This window comes from Andrena cerasifolii, chromosome 7, assembly GCF_050908995.1.
Source record: "Andrena cerasifolii isolate SP2316 chromosome 7, iyAndCera1_principal, whole genome shotgun sequence".
NCBI classification, from domain to species: domain Eukaryota; kingdom Metazoa; phylum Arthropoda; class Insecta; order Hymenoptera; family Andrenidae; genus Andrena; species Andrena cerasifolii.
In genome coordinates, this window is record NC_135124.1 from 16,203,787 (window position 1) to 16,231,515 (window position 27,729).

The 27,729-nt window shown below is 43.2% G+C and overlaps 1 protein-coding gene and 1 non-coding gene across 2 annotated transcripts in view; both read right to left on the minus strand.

Annotated features, from left to right (window-relative positions):
• Window positions 1–9,068: 9,068 nt before the first annotated feature.
• Trnas-aga (transfer RNA serine (anticodon AGA)) lies at window positions 9,069–9,150 on the minus strand. Its single transcript has one exon. It is a non-coding gene; the product is annotated as a tRNA-Ser (tRNA).
• A 174-nt stretch (window positions 9,151–9,324) lies between these two features.
• The window catches only part of Dora (zinc finger SWIM domain-containing dorado), a 79,280-nt gene continuing 60,875 nt past the window's right edge, over window positions 9,325–27,729 (minus strand). Inside the window, exons 3-22 of the mRNA XM_076816178.1 lie at window positions 24,812–25,057; window positions 22,763–22,938; window positions 22,224–22,534; window positions 21,360–21,786; window positions 21,000–21,251; window positions 19,858–20,154; window positions 19,102–19,704; window positions 18,817–18,993; window positions 17,642–17,828; window positions 17,322–17,451; window positions 17,094–17,250; window positions 16,811–17,007; window positions 16,236–16,728; window positions 16,041–16,169; window positions 15,726–15,960; window positions 15,285–15,637; window positions 15,108–15,212; window positions 14,628–14,995; window positions 14,386–14,535; window positions 9,325–14,210 (exon numbers count right to left, since the gene is read on the minus strand). Coding sequence (XP_076672293.1) covers window positions 14,144–14,210; window positions 14,386–14,535; window positions 14,628–14,995; window positions 15,108–15,212; window positions 15,285–15,637; window positions 15,726–15,960; window positions 16,041–16,169; window positions 16,236–16,728; window positions 16,811–17,007; window positions 17,094–17,250; window positions 17,322–17,451; window positions 17,642–17,828; window positions 18,817–18,993; window positions 19,102–19,704; window positions 19,858–20,154; window positions 21,000–21,251; window positions 21,360–21,786; window positions 22,224–22,534; window positions 22,763–22,938; window positions 24,812–25,057 — 5,060 coding nt within the window. The 3' untranslated portion in view covers window positions 9,325–14,143. The remainder of the gene's footprint in view (window positions 14,211–14,385; window positions 14,536–14,627; window positions 14,996–15,107; window positions 15,213–15,284; window positions 15,638–15,725; window positions 15,961–16,040; window positions 16,170–16,235; window positions 16,729–16,810; window positions 17,008–17,093; window positions 17,251–17,321; window positions 17,452–17,641; window positions 17,829–18,816; window positions 18,994–19,101; window positions 19,705–19,857; window positions 20,155–20,999; window positions 21,252–21,359; window positions 21,787–22,223; window positions 22,535–22,762; window positions 22,939–24,811; window positions 25,058–27,729) is intronic.

Sequence of the window (27,729 nt, forward strand, 5' to 3'; positions counted from 1 at the left end):
TGCCCTCCGGAGACGTTACTGGATGAAAATAGTCTTGGAAAAATGTAACAATAAATAAAAAAAATTTAAAGTGTTCCTATATCTACCGCGAATTACTTTTTTATTCCTGTTACTTTAAAAATAAATATAATATTGAAGTGAGATTATTTCCAGTATTATTCCTTTCATTCATTTTTATATAATATCATTCAGTATAGTATGTCCTCCTCTGTACTTGGTTACAATAGCATGTCCAACTTCCAAGCATTATTGTCGAGTTATTATTATAATTTTGCAGATTCTAACTTATACTACTAATTACATACTTTCAGTGATACCTATATTACAATAATGCAAAAAGTATTTATGTAATTATAAAGTACCATTGAATGTTTGAACCTGTTTTTCTCAAAAACGCTAAAAGTGGACATACAATATGTGTGCACTAATTGTAAGCCATCGATGTACAATAGGAAATTTTTTTTTAAGGTAGGTTAGTCCGTTGTTGTTCTAACTGCCTGAATTACTATGACATAAATACGACAGCGATTTCAAGTGATGTATATGTAACGATAAAAGCGTTAATTTAGTAAATGTATACAATTCCCAGCAGTTCCTATGTCAATGTATGCCTAAAATGAATATAACCTAACCTACAATCGTCTGAAAATGCATACATTGACTCCATCATGCTTTTATTGTGGCTCGTAGATAGATAGATAATGTTTGTGTGGATTTAGCTTTCGCTGATACCACAGTGTTTTATTCTTGATTCTTCCTTCCTTATTCTTCGTATTGGCTTGTCGTCTGAAATTTATTTGTTCGTTGTTTTGTTGGTTAGTTGTATTTCTATTATAGTTGTGTGTTCATGCTTGCAAAAGCTTGTGTTATGTTGGCTAGTGTTTCCATGTCATTACTAAAGGCTAAGGCCCTAATATCGTATGGAGCTTGTATTCCCTTTGTTTGAATGAAATTGATGAATTTGTCTGAGGCGTCTTTATTTAGGGGACATGTGAATATCAAGTGATTTAGGTCTTCTTCTTCATAACCACAATTGCATTTTGGTTCTGGAATTATGGAGAGTTTATATAAATGTGCATTTGTTCTGTGGTGATTACTTCTGATCCTGTTAATTATTGATATCGCTTTTCTATTTGGTTTTTGTTTATATTTGGTGAACCATTGTGTATTTAGCTTAATGTTTTCGTCTATTAGTTTAAAGTAACTGTTATTGTTTGTTTGTGCTTTTATCTCTAGATCGTTTTTCCAGTTTGTTATGGCTGTATCTTTGAAGATATTTTTTGCTTCTTTTATAGTAAGTTTTGTTGATATATGTTTTCCAACCTCTCGTCCTAATTTTGCCAATTGGTCTACTCTCTCACTATTCTCTACTCCTAGGTGGCCTGGGCACCATATGAAAAGAATTTCTTTACGTATGGTCTGACATCTGTATGCTAGGAATTTTATTTCTGCTATGAATTGATTTTCTTGTGTATTCTGGTTTGTTTGATTTAATTTAGTAATAAGATATTTGGCGTCTGATATTATTTTGCAGGATCTATGAGTGCTAGTTTTGAAGAATTTAATCGCTTCTATTATTGCTATTGCTTCCAGAGTTTCTGAAGAATGTTCTTTCATTATGCTAAATAATTCATATTTATCTAATTGGGGGATGTAAAAGGCTGCTCCTGCTTTTGTATTTTCTTCATTGCTGTTATCTCCTATTGTTTTTTTGTGTCCAGATCCATCTGTGAATATTTCTAATTCATGAGGTGGGAGTTCAGATAGTTTTTTGGTGAATGCTTCGTTTGGGTTTTCTGCTAGCTTTATGATTTCGCCTATTTCTGTGTTTACTTCAAACTTGTTGAGGTGTGTTTGTATTGGAAATTCGTATATTATAGGTAGGTTTGTATGGTGTATACTTTTTAGAGTGGGCTTTATACAATTCCATCTTTTTATCAGAAAGAAATTGTATCTTTGTGTTGTTGATTTTTTTAATAATTTGTCTATATAATGTAATTTTGTTTTTAATTTATGTGATGTATGCGAGTGACATTTAGCTAAATAGTTGTTTGTTAATATTTCCGCCCTTTGGTATATGTTCATTTCTTTTGCTATATGCCATACTATTGCATTTGGAGTTGATGGCATTAGTCCTAAGCACTTCTTTAATGCAGTTTGAGTTAGAGTGTTGATTCCTTTCAGGTTAGTTCTTGATCCATTTATGTACTGTGGAAGGCCCCACTCAATCATTGTTCTAATGGTTGCTTTATAAATTAATAGTAAAGTTTCCGGGTGTGATCCCCAATGTACTCCCGATAGCCATTTTAGAATTGTTGTTGCCTTAATCAATTTTTCTTTAAGGTATTTGATGTGCGGTGACCAGTTTAATTTCTTGTCCAACATTAGTCCTAGGAATTTTGCTTCATTGGATGGTTTGACAATTTTTCCTTCAATGTTGATATCGAAATCTTGAGGTTCTTTCTTCCTGGAGAATACTACTAATTTTGTTTTTTCAGCCGATATGTTTAAATTTATTGAATTTAGCCATTTGTTTAAAGTCTCTATTGATTCTGTTAAGTCTCTTTTTATTTTAAGTTTCTCAGTATTTCTACAATAAATTACAATATCGTCTGCAAATTGAAGGGTGAAACAGTTATTTCCTGTATGATTTAGTATATTATGTAGGTAAATGTTGAATAGTAATGGACTTAAGATAGATCCCTGAGGGAGACCTTTCCTGCATGTTCTGGTGTCTATGTGTGTTCCTTTTAAGTAGAAATGGATTGTTCTTTCTGATATTGTATTTTGTATAAATCTGATTATGTTGGCTGGGATTTTCAGTTTGTTTAATTCGTTTATTAATATTGTTGGATTTACATTATCGAAAGCGCCTTCCACATCAATAAATAAGGCTCCCAATGATTCCCTTTTGAGGTAGGTTAGGTATATGTCTGTGGTAAGTAGATTGAGACTGTCTTGGCATGATTTATTTTTCCTAAATCCAAATTGTATATTTGGCAGCAAAAGGTCATTTTCAATGTAATGTTCAAGTCTATTTTTTATTATTTTTTCAGTTAGTTTTAATATGTTTGAGGCTAGCGATATTGGTCTGTAACTGTCTTTTTTTTGTTTAGGTATTAGTGTGGTGTTATAAACTTTCCAGTCTGCTGGGATCTCTCCTTGCTCGATGATCTGCGATATAATTTCCATAAGCCTGGTTATTATGTTGATTGGTAGTTTTTGTAGTATTTCATTTGTGATATTGTCCGCTCCTGGTGATGTGAGAGGTTTTAAGTTTTTAATTATTGTTTTTATTTCTTCTATTGAGACCTTCTGTTTCCAAACTGATGGTAGTTCTTCTTTTTTATTGTTGATGTGAATGTAGTTTGCTGTTGATGGAGGGGCAAATTTTTCTGCATATATCTTTGCTGATCTTATTTGATCTTCCGATGTGCTGCTATTCGGTGTATTCCATATTTTGCTATTACTGAATGATTTAATAGTGTTCCATATATCTTTTATATTTGTGTTTGGGTTAAGTTTATTTACTGTTTCTTTAAAACTATTTGATTTTTCTTTCTTTATTATTCTTCGTGTATTGCTAATTTCTTCTTTCCATTTGATTAAGTTTTCGTTGGATGGTAGGTTTTTATAATCTAGATATGCTATTTTCCTTTTATTTGTTGCTTCTTGGCATTCATCGTTCCACCATATGAGAGCTGGTCTATTATTTTTGTTCCTCCTTATAGTTGTCGTATGGTTGTTTTTTATGTTGTTTTGGTTTTGTTGTTGGGTATTCAGTTGTTTTGCACCATATTTAACGAGTGTGTCTTGTACAATATTTGTTAGATTTTTGTATTCCTCTAGATAGTTAGTTTTTAGTATTTTATTGTTGAATGTTATTCTCTCTAAGTCTTCTATTGTTTTAGTCCAGTCGACTTTTGTTGTTGATAACTTTGGTCTATCACTTGTAAATATTTGTGGTTGAGAATTTGTTTCAATTGATATTGGATGGTGGTCACTGTTCATTGGGTCTGTTATGATGTTAATTTCAATATTGTTGATTAAATCTAATGAAATTATTTGTAAGTCTGGTGCAGTTGGACTACAGTTTATTTTTGGTATCATCGTAGAGTCTCTTTTTGGAACTATTGAAAAGTCTTGTTTATTAACTGCGTACATTAGATTCTTCCCGGTCGAGTTTTCAGTTCTGCTTCCCCATAATTTATGATTAGCGTTGAAGTCTCCACATATGATATGATTTTTGTAGCTAGATATATTCCCTAATTTGTTTAATAGTTCAAACCATATTTTGCCTGTTGTTTTTGCTTGAGGAGGTTTGTAAAGGTTGGTTATATATAGGTCATTATTTGTGTTAGTTTTGATTTTTATTGTTTGAATTTCGAATTGGTTGAACATTGAGAAGTCTTCATTAATTTTGTCATATAATATGGCTTTGTTTATTGCTATTAAGGTTCCTCCTCCGTGGTGAATAGCTTGTCTGTCATTTCTTTCGATGTTAAAATTTCCCATGTTTATATAGTTCCCGTCATCTAACCAGGTTTCTTGTAGTGCTATTATGTCATAATCTTGTGCTATGTTTCTTAGATCCAAAATTTTATTTCTAATTCCTCTGCAATTCCATTGAAGGATTTTCATTATAATTGTATTACTATTGTTCTTTATTCCTGTTCCAGAGTTTTTGGATTGATTGTGATTGCTGAGTCTGCTAATGTTTTGGATCTAGATTTTTGATCGTATGCGATCTTTTTAGTTTCATTTGTGGTGTTGTATTTTGTTAATTCCTTAAGCCTTGGAATTATCGGTGAATTTTTTAATATAAGTGTTTTATTTGTTTTCTTACTTACCCTGGAGTATGGAAAAGTATTGTTCGAGTAAAAGGTTTTTATGGAAGCCTCGTCTATTTTGGTTGTTCTCCCTTTATCTTCGATTGTATTAATTCTTATTGGATTTTGTGTATTTAGTTTGATTAGACTTAAATTTTCTATGTTCCTATTTATGTCCAAGTGAGTTCTTATGTCTTCTTTTGATACGTATTTTTTTATTTCCTTCACGTTTGTGTTTTCTATTGTTTTGGGCTTTTTTAGTTCAATTTCTTCTAGAGTTTGGGGGTTTAGAAATTGCTTTTCCTTCCAGTCAAATATAGCTATTTTATTTATGTCTTTGTAATATATGTTAATAATTTGATTTTCGCTTATAATATTGTTTTTCCTTATTATATCTTTTGCCTTTTTATGGTCCACATTAAAATAACTCATTGTAGTGGCTAGTATTTTTTGGTATTGGAGTGAAGGGCAGTTAATATCAAAGGTACCGTGCTCCCCTTTGCAGTTTGCGCATTTCCTTACTGTTTTGCATTCATTAGTTTCTAAATGTTCTGCTTTTGAACATGTTGGACATCTTTTTTGTCCTCTACATTGTGCAGATGTGTGTCCGTATCGTAGGCAGTTATAGCATTTTTTAACGTTTTTTTTTATTGGAGCTGTTTTGCATTTCACATACCAAATAGTGATGCTTTGAGGAAGGAGATCTCCTTTGATTAATAATTTGATAGCATTTGTTGGTATTAGCTTATCTGATTTGTTATCGTAACGCATTAGCCTTTCAATTTCGACTATTTCTGGATTATAGTCGTGCTCCTCTATTCCCTGTTGGATTTCTTCTAAATCCATTTCTTTTGGAATGTCATACACAATAATTCGTCTATAGATTTTATAATCCGGAATGTATGTGTACCATTCCGTTAGCTTGTTTTTGGATTTTTCTATAAACTCGTTAGCATAAATATGGTTGTTGAACGTTAGTTGTATTTTATCTTTTCCTAGCTTATTTATTTTCTGGAGTTGAGTTGCAAGAGGGGCAATCTTTTTTCCCAACTGTAGAGGATGTAAGTTACCCAGGTTTTGGGACTCATCCTTTGATGTCATTTGAATTATATACGGTCCGGAGATATTGTCTCCATATCTATTCTTTTCCTGCATTTCGTGGAAAATGTTTTGCTTTTTTTTTTTATTTATTTGACTTATATTTGTGTTATCACTAGTTCCTGCTTTAGACTCTCCATGTATTGTCCTCTTTAAGCTATTGTCCACATTTAGGTTGTTATTATTGGAGGATGAGGATGGGTTTATTCCTATAATATCCAACATGTGTTGGTTGTTTGAAATCTGATAATTGTTGTTGTTCATTGTTACTTTGTTTTGACTATCTTTGAGGTCAGAAGTATTTTTATTTTTGTTTTTTGTTTTGTCTTCTATTTCCATTTCTTCCATGTCGTGTTTGTGATGTAGAATGTGTTGTGTAGTTTGTAGGTTATTTCCTATGTAACTATCTAATCTTCCCTACCTTACGTCAGGATATTGAAGGTTCTGTTGTTAAGGCCTTACTTTTAATTTCTCTATTCTAGTTATGGTATTTGGTAGATATTTTTGTATTTATTTATTACATTTGTACTTTGGTTATTTCACCACTAAACTTCGCGTGTGTACTCGTTAACGATCAAACCGGAAGTCCATTGTGGCTCGTATATCCAGCTATCGCTTCAGTTTTGCTATGAATCCACGTTGGCAGTCCTCCCGAGTAGGCGCTATCTCGTATCTACTACCTCAACTAAATTTGTCACGTGACTTGCTATGTATTATCGCCAATATGGCGGAACTCTGATTTGGGAATGTAGTCACGAGTTTTCGTTTTTCGTTCTTATATGAGCAGATTTTGGTCTGGGAGAGGTCTCATTCGAAAGAAGAAGATTCAATGCGGAGCGCTCTGCTCACCGTTTGAGTCACAAAACTCTTTTAGTGACCTAAAAATGCTTGGATTCTGCGGGTATATTTTGTCGACTTTTGCTTTACTTTGGACACTGATATTATTACATATCAACACAATCTCGTTGAACCATGAGCAGAGCGCTCCGCATTGAACCTTCCTCTTTCGAATGAGACCTCGCCCAGCCCCAAATCTGCTCATATAAGGACGAAAAACGAAAAATCCCGAACCCATGTTTCGGGCCAGATTGTGTCGGTATACAGCGCGCTGCATTACCCGTGTCTACCCCCTTAAACGCAGAGGGTGCAATAAAACCTGACCTTTTTGAGGTGTTAAGTCGGTAACTCCGTATCCTGTCGTACCTGCCTAACCATCGCAAGAGTTTACAACAGCGGTTGGTAATGTGTTACTCTAGCCGGTTTCGATAGTGTAGGAAATTTCGGGGTAAAATATTCTCCATCTCGTATCCGCTAACTGAACTAAATTTGTCACGTGACTTGCTCTGTGTTATCGTAAAAATGGCGGAACTCGTATTTGGGAATGCAGTCACGGGAATACGTTTTTCGTCCTTATATGAGCAGATTTCGAGACAGTGACTGTTCTGAAATTCAGAATACCTCTTTTCGCTTCATGTTCTCCTGATACCTGGGCCAAAATCTGGCAAAAATTTTCAGAATGCACAAAATTGGGCTATGTACTAGGAGAACATGATGTCGAAAGAGGTGGCACTAAGTAACGTCTTCGGAGAGAGAATCGAGGATGCCTTCGAAGCTGAAATTCAGAATACCTCTTTTCGCTTCATGTTCTCCTGATACCTGGGCCAAAATCTGGCAAAAATTTTCAGAATGCACAAAATTGGGCTATGTACTAGGAGAACATGATGTCGAAAGAGGTGGCACTAAGTAACGTCTTCGGAGAGAGAATCGAGGATGCCTTCGAAGCTGAAATTCAGAATACCTCTTTTCGCTTCATGTTCTCCTGATACCTGGGCCAAAATCTGGCGAAAATTTTCAGATATCTCTAGAATCAGGCTTCGTAACAGGATAACATGATGTCGAAAGAGGTGGCACTAAGTAACGTCTTCGGAGAGAGAATCGAGGGTGCCTTCGAAGCTGAAATTTAGTATACCTCTTTCCACTTCATGTTCTCCTAATATATTGGCCAAAATCTGGCGAAAATTTTCAGAATGCACAAAATTGGGCTTTGTAACAGGAGAACATGCCGTCGAAAGAGATGGCACAAAGTAATGTCTCCGGAGAGCAAATTAAAGAGCGAGAAGTGGCGCAGATGTTTCGAGACAGTGACTGTTTAACGAAGAGACGCAGAATTTTCGAACGCCTCTTGAAAGGCCTGCGCCTCTTATTTGCAACTTTAAGGCGATGCCTTTGAAACTGAAATAGCCACTAAACATTTGTTGTCATATAGCATATATTTAGGTTATATTTTCTGTCACTTCGAGGAGCCGACCACATAATAATCACGCGCATCCAGTCTGCGCATTTTCACTAGCCCAATTCAACATTCAATACAATTTTGTATATATAATGTTTGTTGATAACTGCTTTCTGCAGAGGACGTGTAATAAGTGTATTTCATGTTCTGTTTCGGTGCTTTGCTAGTAAAAAAATGTCTAACCTAACAAATTTCATTTTCTGGGGACATTCCCTCATCTATATTCCCTTTTCACTTAGAATTCCTTACTACTAACGTAGAATATTGTAGCATAAGCACATTTCAAGTAATTAAAATGTACAATGAATTTTCTACGTTTACAGTACCAGCCGACTTTCCGTTTAAATTTTTATATGTATAACGGAACAGCTGAGAATTTCTTTCCTTATTCAGAATAGAATACAGAAATAGCAAACAGCTCCCTCTCGCGTTCACCGGGTAATCGTCGATCTATCGGTATTACCATTTCTGTGCAGAAAAAAATGCTGTATTACCGACCTGCCGAATCGGCCAGGTCACGTGACGTGTCTACCCCCTTAAACTGAAGTTGCTATTTGATCTTAAAATATATACTATTAGCTGCCCTCCTATACAATAATCGTGAGTATTGTCTTTATAAATAAATAGTTATTATCAGTTCTTTGACACAGCCACAAGAAACGCGACGTGGTTATTAAATACGCATATTTCTCAATAAACTATAGATTTCCTAAAATTAATGTATGCACCTTTGCAATTAGATTTTAATATGCAATCATTCTCATTATAATCATATAGATATCAATATAATTAAATAAAAGATTCTGTAGAATTAAATCCTCTGGGAAAAAAAAAAAATATCATCTTTTCGCAGTCGGTAGGACTCGAACCTACGCTCCCAGAGGGAATCTGATTTCTAGTCAGACGCCTTAACCACTCGGCCACGACTGCTACGATGTTTGAAGTTATTATATATATCCTACTCATCCTACAAACAAAGATTATTGCAAAAGAACCACTTTAACTAAAATTACGATACATTTTTCTTCGATATGTACTTCGAGAAACTTGCCGGCTGTTCTATATTTAAAACCATAAGACGTGATAGTAACCAAAAGCGCCATGTGAAATGAAAAATTGTATTTCAGTGGATCGATACAATAGAAAGATAACAGACGTAGGACGCAATTAGAAATTGAAATTTATTTAATAGACATTATAATATATCCATATCTACGTTACTCAAATACAGCGAACCAAGTGGCTTGTTTCATAGAATTCTCTTTATGCCTGTCCAAGTCAAAAAATCGCTTCACCCGCCGCGGTATAGGTAAATAACGTTCACGGCAAATCCTGATTAAACCTCGCGCTGTATACGCATCTTGCTACGCCTCGGCGACTTTTAAAATCGACGCGTACGCGATATGCGCCCTCCCGTAATGTACAGTACAGCTTGTTCCGTGAATGCAGGTCAGCGGAGAGTGTTTCCGTCCTTCACAAATAGAATATTAAGGCTACGTGATCATTACGAGATCCGATCAACAGCGAAGAATAAAGTTTCACTCCCGACAGATTCGGCGCAGTAATTACACAATACCATCCTCGAAACGCAACTTCCCAGGCGATCGAAAACCCATCCACGCGACAAAATATTGCCACAGTGGAGTCCCATTCGCAAACACACTCGGTCCCCCTAAACAGCTTTTTCATCCACCACGCCTGCCGCCGAAAATTGCGCTCGCCACGAACCTGTCGCGAGAACGATCTATCTTGTACCTCTAAAGAATCGCGACGCCTTCTGCAGATTTCACTTTCGCTTGAACACAGAGTCGCGTAACTCCGCTACGCGCGTCTCGCTAAACATCAATCGAGAGTCCCAGGCGTGCCCTTCGCTCTCAAATATACAGTGTCCCGTGAACGGTGCCGGATCGAATCGAAGCAAAGATCCGTGGGAACGACGGTGGTATTTTTATACAGCTTATTCGTCGTCTGGACGTCTAAGGAAATGAGGGGGGGGGGGCTGGCGGCATTTCTGCTCGCGGAGACTCGCCGTCTTGGTTATTGCGATCGTTAATGTATGTACAATCTTCTAATTGCTCGTTTAATCGGCGGTCACCGTCGTAGTGCCGAGAACCTACGGCTCCCACGTCTCTGTTGCCGTTTTCTTTCTAAGGTCTGCAGTGTGGGCCCTCGTCCCGGGACCTCGCGTTTCTACGAAGCTGTTGCAGTTCCCAATGAAACTAGACCAAGGTCTACGATCGACACAGATCCCCAATGCCGAAACGTCCATCTATTTTATCGACGTCTGATCAGCGATCACTTCGCGACAGAAGAGAAAGGACTCGTTCAACGTGTAACACGCCCGCGAAAAGAACGATATTTACAGACACCCGAGCTCTACAACGGTTCCTCCACTTGCATTTCTCATTTTAACCTCTAAATGTATAAACGCACGCACCCTAGAGCGCACTTGGTGCTCCACAGACCGTTAGGATCGAGGTGGGGGGGATTTTTCTAATTCATACCAAAGGACCAAATAACTTTAGACTGAGAGGGTAACGCTCCTCCGTTACTCCATTTTTTTTTTAATCTTCGAAATTTTCGTCAGTTTCTTCTCTCGATCAAGTGTAAAAATAGATATTTCATCGCCTCCCGATATATTTTCTTTATTTACTCGCCCCGCGTTTCGTCTAAAACTGACAGATACAGAATGAGAGTACACGTATGTTCAGGAAATGCTCTAGGAGTCGTTAGAACTGCTCTCAATTTCTTCTCTCAGTTTCGAAATGTATGTCGAAGGGGGAAGGGTAAAGGGGATTCGTTTACCTAAGAATCGATCTACAATCTTGCTAATCGGTGGTTTAAAGTCTCCCGAAGACTGTCTAGCTTCTAGAGCGACACTTGAATTCTCGGAACTCTAATGGAGTGGAGAGTCGTAGAACACTTGCTGAACATGAACGCTGAGTAAAGTGAGGCGCGAGTAAGTACTTTTCACGTGTGTCCCGAGTAGAAACGCGAGCATGTTCTCGCGCTCGGCCGAGCCTGAACGCGCCGCGTGAACGTTCGCTGTGATCGTCGAGGGGAACACGAAAGAACGCGCGTATCGGGCAAAGGAAATCTAGCTGGTTCTACGGTCGGTTCTAGGGCTTAGCTTCTCCGTTAAAACATTTACAAATCGACCCGTCCGGCGAAGCGGCGAGCACTTCCACCCCCCGCATTCTATCCCGTCGCCTCACGCGCTGCCTAAGTGAAAAAATTCGATCGCTAATCTCTAGTGTCCTCTCTAAACGCTAAGTGGGTAGGCTGGCTGAGCCGCCTAAACGGGTAAACGTTATCGATTATATGCACAACACGCAGAAGTGAATCTAGAGCAATTACTACCGGGCGCTTATGGATCATTTTTACGAGCTAGATCACTGTATAGTCGTAGTCGTATTTATATATGTACATACGGGGCGGCTGTGAAACGAAATTGTACACTCGAACCTCGCCACCCACCCCCGTCCGTTTCCTTCTCTTTCTTTTGCAAATTATTCCAAACTACATCCAATTATCACTCGGCGTAAGAATTTCGAAAAAGCTTCTTATATATCGATCGTGGATATCGTTGCGAGCTTAGAACCACCCCGTATATGAAGGAGTTATGAGCAATACGCGTTGTCTTAGGTAACTTTCATAATCTACAAACACGACGCGAGTCATTTTGTACAATGTCGCTGCCTGGCGTGCTTCACACTGGATGGGAATTGGAGTTAAGGCTCGTCATTTAATTAAGCGACTTTATCGGTAATGAACAAGCAGCTCCGTTTAGTAAAAGTAGCTTAATCTTCCACTCTTATCAGTGACACAGATTACTGCCGAGTCGTCGAAAATGTTTTTCTTTTTTTATTTGCAATCTGTCGAACCTCCACCCCTCCTGGAGGCTATTTTACTCTTCTGTAGTCGTCTGGCAATTCTAAAGCGACCAACTCTGTAATTAAAGAAATTTACCGATTTTCTATGGAAGGATGCTCGAAGGGTAGCAACCCCTAGAATTTTTCGAGCCTTAACTTCGCAGGTCAGCAAGAGTACGGGACCCATTTAGGGTTTATTAATATTGCTCTTTCCATAGACACCATCGCTTTTATATCGCTAATTAGTGGCAGTGCCATTTAGTGTCTCTGCGCCTGACTTTGCTATTCGCGTTTGACGAGCATTTCGAGCCCACGCTTGTCGCGTTCCTTTTCTTACTATCTACAGACACGGTACGCCCATTCGTCTGGCGTTGTTCGAAAGAAAGGTACGGGGAGGGGTGTGAAAATCTTGGGAACATAACAATAATTTGCGGGTAGATAAAAATACAGAGGCGCTATCACAGATCACGTTCAAATACCTTTGATCAATGGGTCGAAGAACAATTAAAAACGATGTCTGTTTCAAGGAGAAAAGGAACTGAATACGTTGCGAAAATAACGGATAACAGAATTGAATAGAATCGGTTCGATCCGCGCGTCGCAAACAAAGAATATTGCTCCGTGTGTTTCTACACAGACGGTTGTCGCTACATGGGCAGGTGGCTGAATGTTCGAAGGTATCAGCGTTCGGCTATTAATTTTGCTTTATTTGTATTTCAAATTACTTTAATTTAAAAATTACAGAGATCATTTCGTTTACGGATTGTCGTTACTGACAACAAAAGAAAAAGGGGCGAGAATATGTTGCGAACGTGTATAGCGTAACATACGCCTACGGTATACTTAAAAGAAAAGAGAGAAAGAAAGAAAGGGGGAGTACTCGGAGTAAAGAAGGTGTAATCGATAACAGAAGTAAATGAAACGGGAGAGGGGAAGAAAGCTGTGGCTGTTGGATTAGGGTGTCCGGTCGCCGTTCGGGGGTAAAGTAGGTTTACCTTCGTACGAAAAGGAAAAGGAGACTCTTTCTCCGTCGATGATATTTAAGTAATTGTCGCGTATCGTATTGGATCTGGCCATGTATCTCGTCGTTATATAAATAGACGTTATCGACATTTTAAAATTTCCTTATACTCGTTATACAAAAATAAAATAAGACGCAAGACAATTCATCCTATCTATGAATGAGAAATAAAAATTTCCTATCTAACCGCGGTCAATAGACGTTCAAGTGTCTTAACTAAAGAGAAAACGATCACCGCGTTGCTCGAACGCCAAGCGACTCTCGCCGCGGCGTCCGACCGGTGACGGGTGATGCACGCGCGTGGGAGGCTCCGGCGAGACCTGAATTTTGATTTAATCGATCCTTCGGATATAATACAACGCTTCCCTGTGTCCTATTTCTTTTTTATTCCTCTCCTCTGCCACGTCTCCTTCCCGTTCGCTCTCAATTGATAAAAAGGAATGGCGCCTTCAGCGATCGACGTGCGGCAACGAATTGTATCTTTCGCTCTAACGCTTCCACGGTTTTCCCGGGAACGGTCGGTGTGTAACGATCAAGTGTATGTGTGTGTCTATCTGTGATGTATGCATGTGTGGTGCACGTGTTGAACTGTAAAACCTGACGCTCCTCTTGCTCTGACCATACACGCATCATTCGCATAATCGCAAGCAGTCATACTATCTCAGACACATTAACTAAGGTCAGAAGAATTAATGTCCCCCGTGTCCAGCGGCGTCGATCTTCCCTAGAAGAAAGGGCGAGCGATCAACGGCCGTCCCTAGCTCCGACGGGCCGACGGTCGCTCGAGATCGGCACCGCCGACGGCGTGGTATCGCTAGTGCGCCAACAGTGCGCGCTATGGAGATCTTTTGGTTCCGGACAGTCGCCGAGGGTAGCCAGCCCGTGACTGTCTACGGCGCTGCGTGCATTGCCGTCGCCTGGTTGTCACGATGGTCGTCGTCGTCGTCGGTGGAAGAGGTGGTGGTGGTGGAGGCGGCGGGGGTGGGTGAGGGAGGGCGGCGAACCTCGTCACGCCTGGCTCCACTATGTGTCATTTGCCATTCTGTTGCAGCGCCGCGTTGATTTCCGCCCACAGATCCTTGTCGCAGGATTTAGATCTGCGAACAGAATTCGCCAGTCAACGGCTGCGCCCGTTGCGCAGGATGCGCGGGGTGTTCGCGGATCCGCGAGCGACTAGTAAGCATAGGTATAAGCATCGACAAAAATGGAGGATAGAAGTAACATAGCGCGGTATCGGGAGCACTCTAAATACTATTGAATCATCAGCCGTACTTTCTAATAGACTGCAGCCACTCTTTGAATTGAACGTGCCCCTCTGGAGTGATGTGAAACGCTGACCTGGCTGCAAGCACGACGTTCACGAAGTCCTCGTAGTCCGCCACCGCTAAATGATACAGCCTCTGATGCATGCATTGAATGTACCTGTGGCCAACATATTGGAAATACAGACGGTCAATGGGGTTCGCGATGGTGTCGGCTGTTTCGTTGAACAGAGTTCGAAGGACACTACTGACATTTGTTGGCACTTGTGGACGAGGGGTACCAGAAGAGCGGATCTCAAGTGCTGAAGCACGAGAGCGGGATTGTTTCTGGCTAGATAGTGCGCAGCCTCCAGCGCGACATCGTGAAGAATGAAGGGGCTGACGATGCTGTTCACTGTGCAGATACAGAGCTGATGGAGATACTGTGTACCGAGGCGTTTCGAGATTCTCAGCAACCATTTCACGTCTTCCCCGTAGGGTGGGTTCCGAGCGTATTTCGCCTGTGGTCTGTCGTCGTGGACCCGCCGCGCTAGTGTCTCCAACGCCAGCATGCCTACGCGATACGCGGCGATCAGAGCTCGGGGTTGCTTCTGGCTGAAGGGCTGGGTTTGCCTGCGAACCTGCTGTACCAACAGAGCATCGCATACTATAATAAAACCCGTACCCTATCGAGACCTTTGGATGCTTCGCCGTACAGGGTACTAAAAGTTCATATCCAAGATCTCTTAATACCTGAGGCTGTGTCCTTACAGTGGACATTATAGGTTGCGGCTGGACCAGCGCGGATCCAGGCATGTTGCTCTGTCCAGGAATGGGCCCCGCCACTCCCGCTTGCACCTGGAACGAATACAGTCGCGTTTTGAGCACCGTCGCTCGACAGGCTAGGCCGGATCTAACGAAAATACCTACGTTAACGGGCATAGGCTGTTGCATGGCGAACAAATGACGAGTTCCTGGCGATGGTGGCGGTTGCGGTGTGTAGTATTGCGGCAGCGATGGGGGTTGCGTGGGCTGTGAGGGATGGTGCGGATGCTGGGGGTGCTGGGGATGCTGGGGGTGTTGGGGATGCTGCGGGTGTTGCGGGTGCTGTGGATGCTGGGGATGGCCCTGATGCGGTGGGAATGCCGCATGATATATTTGCACGTGCGGTGGTGCTGGCGGTAGAGTTACCCTATGCGAAGGCATCGGTCCACCGAACGTGGGGATGGAATGGTGGGGATGCACGAAACTGTAGGGGGCCACTGCGTACGTCATGCCAACCCCTGCAACCAGACAGGGCGATTAAAAGTACCGTTACCGATCACACAGCGTTCGCCGAGAACCAGGAACATGGAGAAAGGATGCAGTTACCCAATGGTGCCAATGTGGTTATAGTCGGGTGCGCGGGATACGGCTGAGGTGGCGGCTGAGTAGTGGTCTGTGTCAGGTCTGGGCCCACAACCACAACAGCTTGAGCCGGCCCAGGCATCATTTGTCCATTCGACAGATCCACTGGGGGTCCAGGCTCCACTAGGAGCACTCCGTTCAGATCCAACTGCTGGGGATCGTGCGGCATGTCATCCTGCTGTTCTTCGCCGGGAGTATGCTACGCATTCAAGACCACGACACATGTAGTTAGACACAAGAGCAATGAGATTACTTAGCGCTCCATTTTGATCCACTTACCCTGAGGTATAATTCATACCAATACTTGGCCACTTGGAACAGTACTTCTGGATAAACGCCTCCGCCTTTCGCAGTGTTCTCCACTGTGATGCAAGCTTTTTCCAACATGAGATCGCTCTGTTCCTTGCACTGCAATGAAATCACTTTTAGGTTCAGAGGTCCCACTTCTAATCCATAGGAAGATATATTCATTACCTGCAAGAGTGCTCTCTGAACCTCGTTAGGATTCAGCGCGTGAGCATGCGGCAGACACGACAAAGCGAGCTCCGCAGCCGCCCTGACCATGTTAGAATCGCTACCTCTGGACGATTTGTCGGCTATGCTGACCGCTTCCGGTGGCGTGAGGTGCCCCTCCCAGGTCTCTATGAGGAACCAGATCGCCGGCGCACCGATCTCCATCGCCTGTCCGGTGATCCAAGACACGTGGCTGGAATACGTGCGGCTCAGCCAGTTCGGCGTCACGCAATTATGCAATCCTAGAGCGTACAGACCGAGCTGAAAGGCGCACATGTGAAGAGCTCTGTGGGGCCCGTGGTGGTTCTGGCTGGTGGAGGCCTGCGTGAACAACGACGTGGAGCTGTTTCCACCAGCTTTCGTTAACACTGTCTTGGCCAGTTCGCACATGAAATGCGCTCCTCCTTCGGATGGTTGATTAGGGATAGATGGATACCCTCTCCTACTCTTATATCTGTAAAGCAAACGGAGAAGTAGAGCGAACAATGGTTACAGTTACCCAGTAAAAGGATCCGTTGCTAAGAAAGGGAGCAGACCTTGTTTCCTTAGTTCTAGTAGGCACAGGTTGTTGAACGATCTGCGGTTGCACCGTAAGTGCATTCATACCAGTTTCCAGTTCCGCGCTGGCGCTACGGTGTGGTCTACTGCTGGCGCCGACAATGCTATCGGTGCTCCGCGTGTCCGCTCCAGCCAGGCGGGAGGAGCACTCTTCGTCGTGAAAATACCTCACCCTCTGGAACAGGACAGGTCGCTATTCCTCCAGTTACTTGCCTTATATATTCAGCAATCGTATTAACATCTACAAGCTGCGATACTGACCTTACTCTTGGTGCGAGGACTCGAGGTGTAATAAGTGGGAAGAATCGGGGATTCGATCAGCTGATGAACGTCCCGGTCCAGCAGCTTGTCCATTATTCTCGCCACCTTCGTCGGCTCGTTCTTGTAGTGGACGAGCAAAGTGATGGCCAGATCCCCTCTGAAACGACGTTACGCGATTAAAGAGGGACTACTACGGGGAAACAAGCAGCGGAAAGTTGACGGGCGTACCTCTGCCGCCTTGTCCCCTCGCACAGAAGGGGGTGGTCCGCTTCGCTGACGTTGGCTTTCAACCCCAGAGCAGCGACAGCCGCCTCGAACCCGAGGTTCTCCTCAACGCCTGTGGGCACGTGTTTTAGTCCTGCGAATCATTCCACAATCTTTTACTTTCTGCCTCAACTATTCAAACTATAACTCTTCCTTGTCTGAAAGAATTCATCCTTTACCCCCCGACAACTAAGTCATGCAACTATTTATCCCCGGGGTGTCGACCGTCCCTCGAGGGGCGCGTAAGGGCGAGATAGGAGAATTTATCAGGAAAAAGTGCGTACTCGGCGCGTTAAGGGCATCGAATATGAAACTGGCCAGCATGATCGGGAGCAGCGCGTAGCCCCTTGAACATAGAACACCGTCCCTCAATTGCTCGGCTCTCTCTCGCACTATGGCTAACTCGGCCGGGCCCAGCGGGATCTTCTTCAGCAGGCCGACCAGCTCGCTCTCTTGGTGCGCCAGTTTCACCTGGGGGAAGGAACAGAGTCTCTTCATTCCACGGGGCAACTGGATGGGGCGAGAAAGCGGGCATTGGGTGAGACAACTGACACTATCTCGACTTACGTCAACATTATTAAACCAAGGACTGTTCGCGCGAGCGAATTTCTTCATTCGGCAATCGTTTTTTTAACTTTCAGTCGTTATTTGAAAGTTTTATTTAAAAGGTTTCCCTACTTTGATGGCTTGAAAAGAAGCGCGATATTTGGGTTTTTTTTAAAGAGAAACCCTCAAATTATATTAATTGAACACTTTATGCCTATATGTATACATATCTGGGCAACATTTAAAAAAGTAATTAATTAAAAAAACCGGTACCTAAATCTTTAAACGCATTTTTCTCAAAACGATGTTTTTTGAATTGGTTAGCATGATATCTCAAAAACCAATCACTCGATTTACTTGAAACTTGGCATATATATTCAGTAGATGTCCCATTCTCATTGGTACAAAAACTAAGTCGGTTTTTTGCAAAATTAGACTTTTGCGACTTAAAAAACCAGCGATTTTTTTGCAGAAATCGATGTCTGGTTTGGACGCTGCCATTTTTTTTTTAATTTTCAGTACTTCTCATTTAATCTAGTTCGGGCGATAGCTACACTCATACAGATTACACTATTTTTTAACTTTTCTATTTCAGATAACACAACGGCTGATTTTATGCTAACAATGCGCATATGATTTTTCTAAGGCGCTCTGTTTGAAGCACTATAACTCCGGATATAACCACTAATTTTAACATACATTTTTTTCTCATATTCTCTAAAGATTGACAAATGAAGCCACAAAGCTGGAAGTAAATATATTTAATGGTTGTGTTTTAAAAACTTCCCACAGTTCGCATCATTTTTCGTCCGTCAAGGTAGGGAGAACCCTTAAAAGAATTTTTTGCTCATCTCTGATCGATGTAAGTCAGAAACTTCAACTGTTCCACCCTGCGCGGGAAAGTGTCCTGTACCTCGAACGACTTGGTGTTGGCGGGCGGCCTGGCCATTTCCAGGCCAAACAAGCCCACTCTGAACGCCAGATTGTGACACTCGGGGTTCTCCGCGAGGACAGTGCAGAGGAAGCAACACTTGGCCAACGTGGCCGACGCGAGGCACGTGAGCTTGTGGGATGGCGGGGTTACGTGTTGCTGAAACATCGTCGGTGTGTTCGTTACGCGCGTACAAGGCTTCGGCCACTTGGAACTGGGCCTTACTGTTGGAAGAAAAGGGACCAATGCCTTCCCGAATGAATCTACCTTCCTCTTTTTCCCCTTCCCCTGCACCCGGGGATCGTCCATGAGATTCGGTGGGTTGGCCAGCAGCTCCTCGCCGAGTTTCACGCCCAGGATGCATGCCTCCCTCGTGTGGCCGTGGGCGTAGAGCCCTTCCGCCCTGGCGAACAGCACGTCCCACAGATCCTCTGTCCTCGTCAGGTTGCCCAGCACCGTGCTCACGTTCGGGGTGGAGTTACCGTCGGAGTCGTTCTTGTCCTTCCCGGTGCCGTTCACGTTGGCCACAGCCTTCGAGTCGTAATAATAGATGTGGTATTCGTCCCCGGACGGGCTGTCGCTGCTGAACGAGGAGCTCTCGTCTTTGGAGGGCCTCCTGGACGGGTCCTTCTCTTGGTCGGACTCCTGCTCGCTCTTGGAGCTGCTCTCCTTCAGCAGCACCGCGCGAGACTTCTCCCGGTAGTCGAGGTTCGTCCTGCCACACTTTACGTCTAAGCCAGCTTTATTGTTACTACTATCACTACTATCACTGTGCATGTCGGACGAGGTGTTTGAGCGGTGCTTGTCCGAGTCTTGAGCGTTCTTCAGGCTGACGTTGCTGTTGGACGATGATTCGCTGCCGCCACCCTCCTGAAACACGCATCGTTTCCTTTTCTCGTAACCGGGACTCTGCTACGAAGAATGATTCTAGGTCTAAGGAGGGATCGACTCGGGAGTGGAGACTACTTTCAACCAATAGGGCATAGGATGGAGAAACTAGTTGCTCGATTCCCAATTACGAACCTGCGAATCCGTGTCCCCGCAGTTATTTAGCGCGTCGCAACTTCGTCCAACGAGAACCACTTGGGGCTCGGAGATGTCCGGTATGTCGGTCTCGTTCTCGCAGAAGCCTTCGGAACTGACGCTGCTTCGGTTCCCGTCCCCGCCATCGCTTCGCGAGCAGAGGCCGGGGAATTCTCGAGCGTTTAATCGTCTTCGGTCCATGTAACTGAACTCCACCAGGCCCAGACTCAACGGTCGTCTCCCGTGGTGGTGGGACACCGGCGGCTGACAATTCAGCACGGCTGAGCTCGAGTTCACCTGCGCGTGCAACGGCCACGAGAATGTAGAGGGCTTAGAGATTTTTTAGCATTTTCAGGGGGGAACTTCGAGAGTTTGCCTTGAGAGATTTGGGGACCTTAACTCTGAGAGCTCCGAGGGCCTTAAGGATGCATCGGACGTACAATATTAGACAAAAGTATATGAAATTTGAAATACGTGAATATCTACGTTTTACGCATAGCAAATCTAGATGTAAGGAACTCGAACGACAGTTGAAGTCTTATCGTTACTTCTAGAAAGTTACTTTTCACTTTTCAAATGCTTTTTCAAGCATTATTTGCTAAACTTTTGGCAGTGAAAATGCCCTGAATTCACAATTTTCTAAAATTATAATTTATTCCTTTATAACAGTGCAGTAAAAACAATTGAAACTCGGCAGATATTTTCATCTATCCCTATACTACATGCAGAAATAAATTGAAAACATTGGTACCTTTTCTTCAACCTTTTTTCAGCTATTTTATCTGTCAAAATCATCTCTTTCCATAAGAGTACGTGTAAAATCAGTGAAAATTAGTTATATTCAGCAATCGTTTAGTGAATTCGTTTAAAATTTTTGGAGCACACGAGGAAGATTAAAAAGAATAATCTGACAAAATTTCATGAACCTGATAGCATTTTGAAGATAGGTCCGATACATCCTTAAGAACACTGAGCATTCTGAGAACTCCAAGGATCTTAAAGACACTGACAGTCTTCTAGGTCTCTGAAACGCTCCAGCACTTGAAAGACTTTGAGGCTCTCGCTGAACACCTGACTTGCCAATCACGAAGCTATCATTTTGTCAGTATTACTAGTTGCCAAGGGCCAGCTGAGACACTGACCTGGTTCACCTCGGTCCTAGTATCCCCGACGCGCCGGAAACAGGTGAACGGGCAATGATACATCGGATTGCTTCCGGCGGTGTACGTGATACCTGGCAAGGTGTACTCCTCCCAATCTAAATAGCACGCCTCGAGGGCAGATTTGAAGCCAGTGAACACGGTCAGGTCGTTCTGCAATGATTCCTTGTGCCAGCCGCTGTTGTTCCTGTGGTGCGAGTTGTGCGTCACCGAGCTGCTCCTGCTCTTCGTCACCTTCAAGCAGAACATAAAAATCAAGTCGTACAAATCCAGGAAGCAGATGTCGTCCGCGAGATATCGGCGAAGCAGCCGTGCCACTCCCGACGACCATGTACCACTTACCTTATCTATGATCTTCATGTGCCAAGCGGTGAACTGGTTGCGAAGCATCTCGCGCTCGGCCGGCGACAGGCCGGGGTTTAGAGTGGCAAGTCTCCAGAGCACGACGATCTCGTCGCAGAGGGAGGAGCAGGCGTGCTGCGAGGCGTGCACGCTGCTGTTCACGTTGTGCTTGCCCCCGTACCCGGTGACCTTGAGCAACGCCACCTTGGTGTTGAACCACCAGACCAGGATCTGCTCGCAGGCCATGCACTCCTCGGTGATGATCTCCAGCAGGGGTATGGCGTTACGATCGTTCCTCTTGAACATCTCCCGCACGATCGACAACAGATTCCACATGCCCTCTGGCTCGCGGCCGCGCAACGGGCGCAGCAACGAGGACCACTCGGCGGCTGCTGGCGGCGCAGTGGTGCACAGATAATTTACGTCGCTGCAATTAAAACAGCCCCACTGAATATAATTGCGATTGATGGGTATCAAGCTTGTAGGAACCATAGATTAGAAGCAGATATGGCGATACATCTTGGGACAGTGGTGGGCAAAATTTTGATTTAAATAAATCTCGAATAACGAATAAAGATGAAAAAATATTATTCGTTATTAGAGTTAACTTTATTCGTCGAAAAAACTTTTTTAAAATTAAGGTTGGAGAATTTATTCGCCGCCGAAGTTGAAACGCTCGACAAATAAAATATTAACTTCATTCGTTAAATAACTTGATCCGTTATTTAAATAATTCTTTATTCAGCCAATGCCCAACTCTGTCTTGGGAGAAGGATCCTTCTCCCCTGGTCCTCCGAGTTTCCGTCCCCTAAAGAAGGAACGTTACAGGTGAACGTTACAAGCGTGAACCTAAAGAAGAGTCACCTGAAGACTATGGGCGCAGGGATGCAGAACTTGATGAGGATCTTCTGGATGTTATCGTGGAGAGTTTTCTCGACGAGGTACCAGGAGGTCTGGTCGTGGGCCGAGGCCCCGGCTGTTGGATCAGGGGCGCCGCAATAGTTGTTGATGGTGCTCGGCTGCACCGACAGCAGCTCGTCCAGGAGGCGCTGAGCAGTGGGCAGAATCTGCTGGGGCAGCTCGCTAATGAGATATTGCGCGAACTTCTGCAGTTGTTCCCGGTGCAGACGTGACAAGGATTCGCTAACCGGAGCTCTCAGGCACACCTGCGTCGGCTGAATACAAACAACGTCGTGTCACTTTTAGCCTGCTCCGCGAGCATGCCAATTAGAATCGACCGATCCCCTCGCGCGCATCATTCTCAAGCCAATCCCTATCGAAATGTCTACCGATGTGACTCGATTAAGCGATTAGCAAATTATACGCTTCACTATGCGAGTGTACTAGACACGCAGATCGCACTTAATCGAAGGAAGTACATCTAGTTGTCCATTTAATCTTACCATGTGTATCCTGTGGAGGCAGACTGCGACCACGTGGGCGCACCAGTAGGCCTTCGAGGAGCAGGTGCAGTTGCAAGATGTGATCTTCCGCCGATCGAACGTGACAGCGACATTGAACTGCGACCTGCCGCTGCTCATCGATATCTGCGAGTTCACAGAGGCGCACAGGTGGAAGCCTGTTCAATGGGAAGAAGATAACACGGAGATCAGTGGCCGAGTTATGTACTTTCCCCGGGGCCGGTACCGAATTACGTGGCACCGAGCCATTTTAGGGGATACTTCAGGTGGTTCCTTTGAATTTCCACTCCTCGAGTGGTACCACAGAGTTTAAATTGCAAATGTATAGGCACAGTCCAGTCTTGTAGTTAGATGTTTAATAAATTTCTGTCTCTTTGTGGCTAAATAAATGCGGATATTAAATCAGTTTCTTTTTTTCTAAGAATTTTCCAAGTTCTTGAAGTAGATGATGGGAAATTTGAATCGGAGCTTGAATCGATACTGAAAGAAGCTGGAAGGTGCAAGCTCTTTAGTTTGCGCAAGAATCAGCGCGCTGGCAAGGAGCTAAGTACCGTTTCCCGACAAAAACGAACAAAGGCGTCGTTTCGCGCGCATTTAAGAAACAACCCCTCCGGTCCACGGATCGTGTAAATTAGCTCCGGGGAAATTAATCGTCCGAGAAGCTTCTTGGCCGAACAATAAAATTAAGGATTAAATTCCGAAGCTTCGTAGAGAAAGCCTGCTGAGTTCTTCAGTTTTCCTGATATTATCTTAATAGATCTCCCTCCAGGACCATCTGCTGGGGTTACTTTGCTGCACAATGCATTGCAGGAGATTTTAAACACCCACACCTCCGCTATATTCACAAGGGATCATTTTAAACGAAGGTTCGAGGACCTTTTTGGTTTTCAGATCCCACAAAAACCCGAACCTCTAAAAATAATAGAAGAACAGAATATGTGTGTAAGAGCTAGAAATGAAAATATCTAATACTTTCTTTTCAAAGATACAAAGAAAAATAAAATAAATTATTTTAGTACTCACAGCGTTCACCTCTCCGTTAAAAAGATGATTTTTCGTTTCTTTGGCACTTTCATCGTTACCACTGTCCTGAATTGTAATATCGATAATTACGTACCACACAAGAGATACACAAGCATCTACGCTGTCATACACCTACGTAACGTAAGACGACGAACATGAAGGGAAGGAGGAAACGTGTTATCGGAGAGGATCGCCTCAGCGAAGTGTAAAACTCGGGAGGACCGTTTCGGGCCAGCTCGTTCCTCTCGCCGGTTATTAGCCAGATAACTGGGAGCGTTCCCAGCCGACAAGGTATCGCGATTCAAACATCTGAAAGTTGCTTCTTTATCCAAGGGACGAAAAGGGTCATTGTGCGAAGTTGTCGCGGGCACCGTCGCGGGAGGAGCGATTTGCCTGGAGGCTTCCCTTCAGACGGCCACCACGGGACAGACATAATTGGAAACCTGACCTTGACGTTTCCCCGTCTTCAAACACTGTCGCGAAATCCTCCCTCCCGTAAACTGAAACGAACTTAATTGCTGGGATCGATCGAGACGTAGCGACTCGACCCGCAGAGCTAAGAGGTATCTTTAGAACTAATCTCCCAATGGAGTCCCAATGAAATCCACCGTCGTTTCGCTATGGGCATAGTTCACTGAAAGTCTGCACCTACATAATGACAACTAGTGTGAGCCATATACCATAGTAATTACAGTAGTAATTCACTTCTGGACCCCTCCTATCTCTCATGCAGAGATGTCACCTCGGTACAAGGTCTTTTTACCTACCGCAGACGCCGCTTCGATCAATTCGGACCATAACAGAAATGAGACGGCACCCTGAAGGTCACGAATTATATAACATTCGCAACCGAGGGCCACTCTAATAGGGTCCCATCAGCAAGCGGCGCACCAGAAGAAAAACGCCACCCCTCTTTTCCAAGAACGCCGCCTCGTGAGGCTTAACTTCGGTGATCACCCACGTATTGTCGCTAGAAAATTCAGTTTTATTTGAACACAATTGACTCACCGATCTGCAGGGGATCCTTGACGCTCCTCGAGCGGAAGAACTGCTCGCCACGCTGGAACTCGTCCGCGCTGCCGTTCGCTAGGCACGAGTAGAGCCTGATGTCCTCCTCGTTGTCTGGGAAGCTCCAGAAAGCTATCCTGAGCTGGAGCTGCTCGGGCACGGGCGGGTAAACGTGCTCCACCAGCTCGAACGGTATGTGAGAGGCCACGCATCGCGCCGCTAGCTCGCATAGAGTCGGCACTGCGCCTGCAAAACGGAGAGAAAAACGGGAATAAACTAGAGGGAAAAATGGGAACATAATAAAAAAACGGAAGAAAGCTTCTCGCGTATCGAAGGAGTAAGCGGATTTCCAAAGGGAAAAATAAGGGGGTGAGTATTCGCGAGGCACGGAACCGCTGACGCAAAAATAATCGCTGGCCGTGTCTCCCTTCCGGCCATCTGTTTCGCATTACTGCAAAGCTTCTGTTTCTGAATCACAGCCTGACCACACTTTCCCTTGCAACGCGGCGCATCGCCTGCGAAGGAAAAAAAAGTCGCGACGCGAGCTGATGCGAGGAGACGGTCCTTCGGCTGCCAGTTCGTAACCGCAACCGGAAACTCGGTCGTCCGCAGGCGTCGAATGTTACGGAGGACCGAATGGGGCTCGTAGGACGAATGGAGTGGAATAATTTTTCTTTGAATTATGTGGATAATTAGTATCTCCCACCGTTACCGATCACCCTCTTCAATTTTTGTAAGTACCTATTTATCGAGCCTTAAGGGGTGATTCTACTTTGTTCGGAACAAAAATCAAGCTATTTGTAAAGATTTTTTTCTTAATTAATACAACATATAATAAAATGAATCTTTTTGGTCTTTATTAAGCTACTCTTATATTATGCAAAAATAATTTGAAAATATTTTTACAATTTGTTTTAATGGTGTTTTTTTTTTTACAGTGTCAATATGGCTCCTAAAAAAAGTATGTTCACGGCGTAGGTGATTTCCCGCCGCAGGCTTATCCGAAACAAAAAATATAAGAGTAGGTTAATAAGTACCGAAAAGATTTATTTCATTATGTATTGCATTTACTGAGGAAAATAACTTTAAAAATAGCTTCATTTTTAGGCATTGAAATAGCATCGTGGCTATTGTAGAATTATTTGTCCGTAGCACAGCCGCGCGTAGCTTTTTCATTATAATCGTGATTAGCGTGCTAGAGGTCTGGTCGTAAAATCGGAGTACATTAGCGTTCGATTACAAGCGCGTGGATTCGGGTGAATTCGAGAGGCACGAAGGAAGCCCCGAAAGTGACGAAATTCGTAAAGTCCTCGACACCGGGAAGTTCTCGAAGAGCAGGAGAGAAAAGGGACGAGGAGGGTCTCTATTTGCTTATTCCAGGGGCGTGAATGGTGGAAGAGGGCCAGGGTGAACACCGCTCCGATAATAAACGGTGTTACTGGCCGACGTCGATAACTTTATTAATATCCACGCCCCGAGGACCCAGGCTTCTTCGCGAAATCTTGTTACCAGATGCGATTATATCGATGCAATGAGCTAACGCCGTGTGATTCCCAACGGGAAACGAGGAACTGGGAGCGAGCCCCGTAAGTGGAAGATACTCGACGATGTACATGCAAGCTTTAGTAAATCTGAGACTAGGGAATACGGGATCCCGCGATCCCGGCTGCTTTTTGGATTCCAAAAGATTTCATATAACTAATCCCGAGAATTTTGGGATTTTTTAAAAATGTTAATTACTTTATGAACCCCTGAAAAAATATAAAAATAAACAGAATAAATAAACAGTCATTCCGTAATAATAAGGACAATAATAGTAATAATAATTTATTTAAATAATAATGTTAAGTCGCATAAACTAACTATACCATATTTATTTTTACAATGATATTCTCACTTTCCGCTATTTCGAAATGGCGCGAGTTGCAAATCGCAAATTGTCTGAACACGTAAAGTCGAAACATTGTAGATATGTACGTACTAGGGGTGCTCTGCTGTTTCAACAACAACAAAAAAACAACATGCTTATTTGGGAATTTTTTTCTAGAAAAAACCGATAAACTTTTATTATTAAATATTAGTCCATTGGGAAGAGTACATCTTACGGATATTTCAGTATTTTTGTGGTAAAAAGTATTGAAAGGTTTATGAGTTATAGGCCACACAGTAGCTCGGTGCAGGAGCATCCAAAATTGAAAATTCAACGATTTGCTAGTATAGCGCTCTGAATTTTATTAAGCAGTTAATCTTAAAGCAGTCGTCCATTGAAGGGAAGACGAAAGCAGAATGCAAGGGTCTGATCGAGCGATGAAATCCTCGTCGCTTGTGAAGGGGTGAAGCCGTCAAGCCCGCGAATTTATACAATGTGAAATTCTACTCAATTAGAATCGATTCGCGACTTCGGGGGGCGCCTGTCTGGGGCGTTTCTCGCGCGCTAGGGCAATAATAACCGCGGCCTGGCTCCTAATGAGCACGATAATGAAAGGCAACTCATTAACAATGCCAAACGGTGTTACATAATTACAAAGGCTGGCCAAACAAACGCGCCCGTTAGGTCAGCCTCAAACGCGTCCAGCGGGGCTGGCGCGCATTTTAATCGCTCGCCGCTGTCTCTCGAATATTCAGCGATCTCATTCGATCCACCTACAGTGTCTGGCTACCGTCGTGGCAAGAATACACCCAGTCACTGAAACTCATTCCAATTAAGGGTGCCAGGCAGTCGGTTTTGTCAAAAATGAAGCTTTTCTTTTTCAATTAATTACAAATAAATAAATTGAAGCCGAAGCTTGCTCTTTACAGCAATGTTCATTAACCTCATAAACTTTAAGGAAACATGTTGATTTAGTATAAAATATACATTATAGATCATCAAAGAGGCTGTTTAAACAAGTTTCTCTTGCTTTGCAGTGATTTTAACG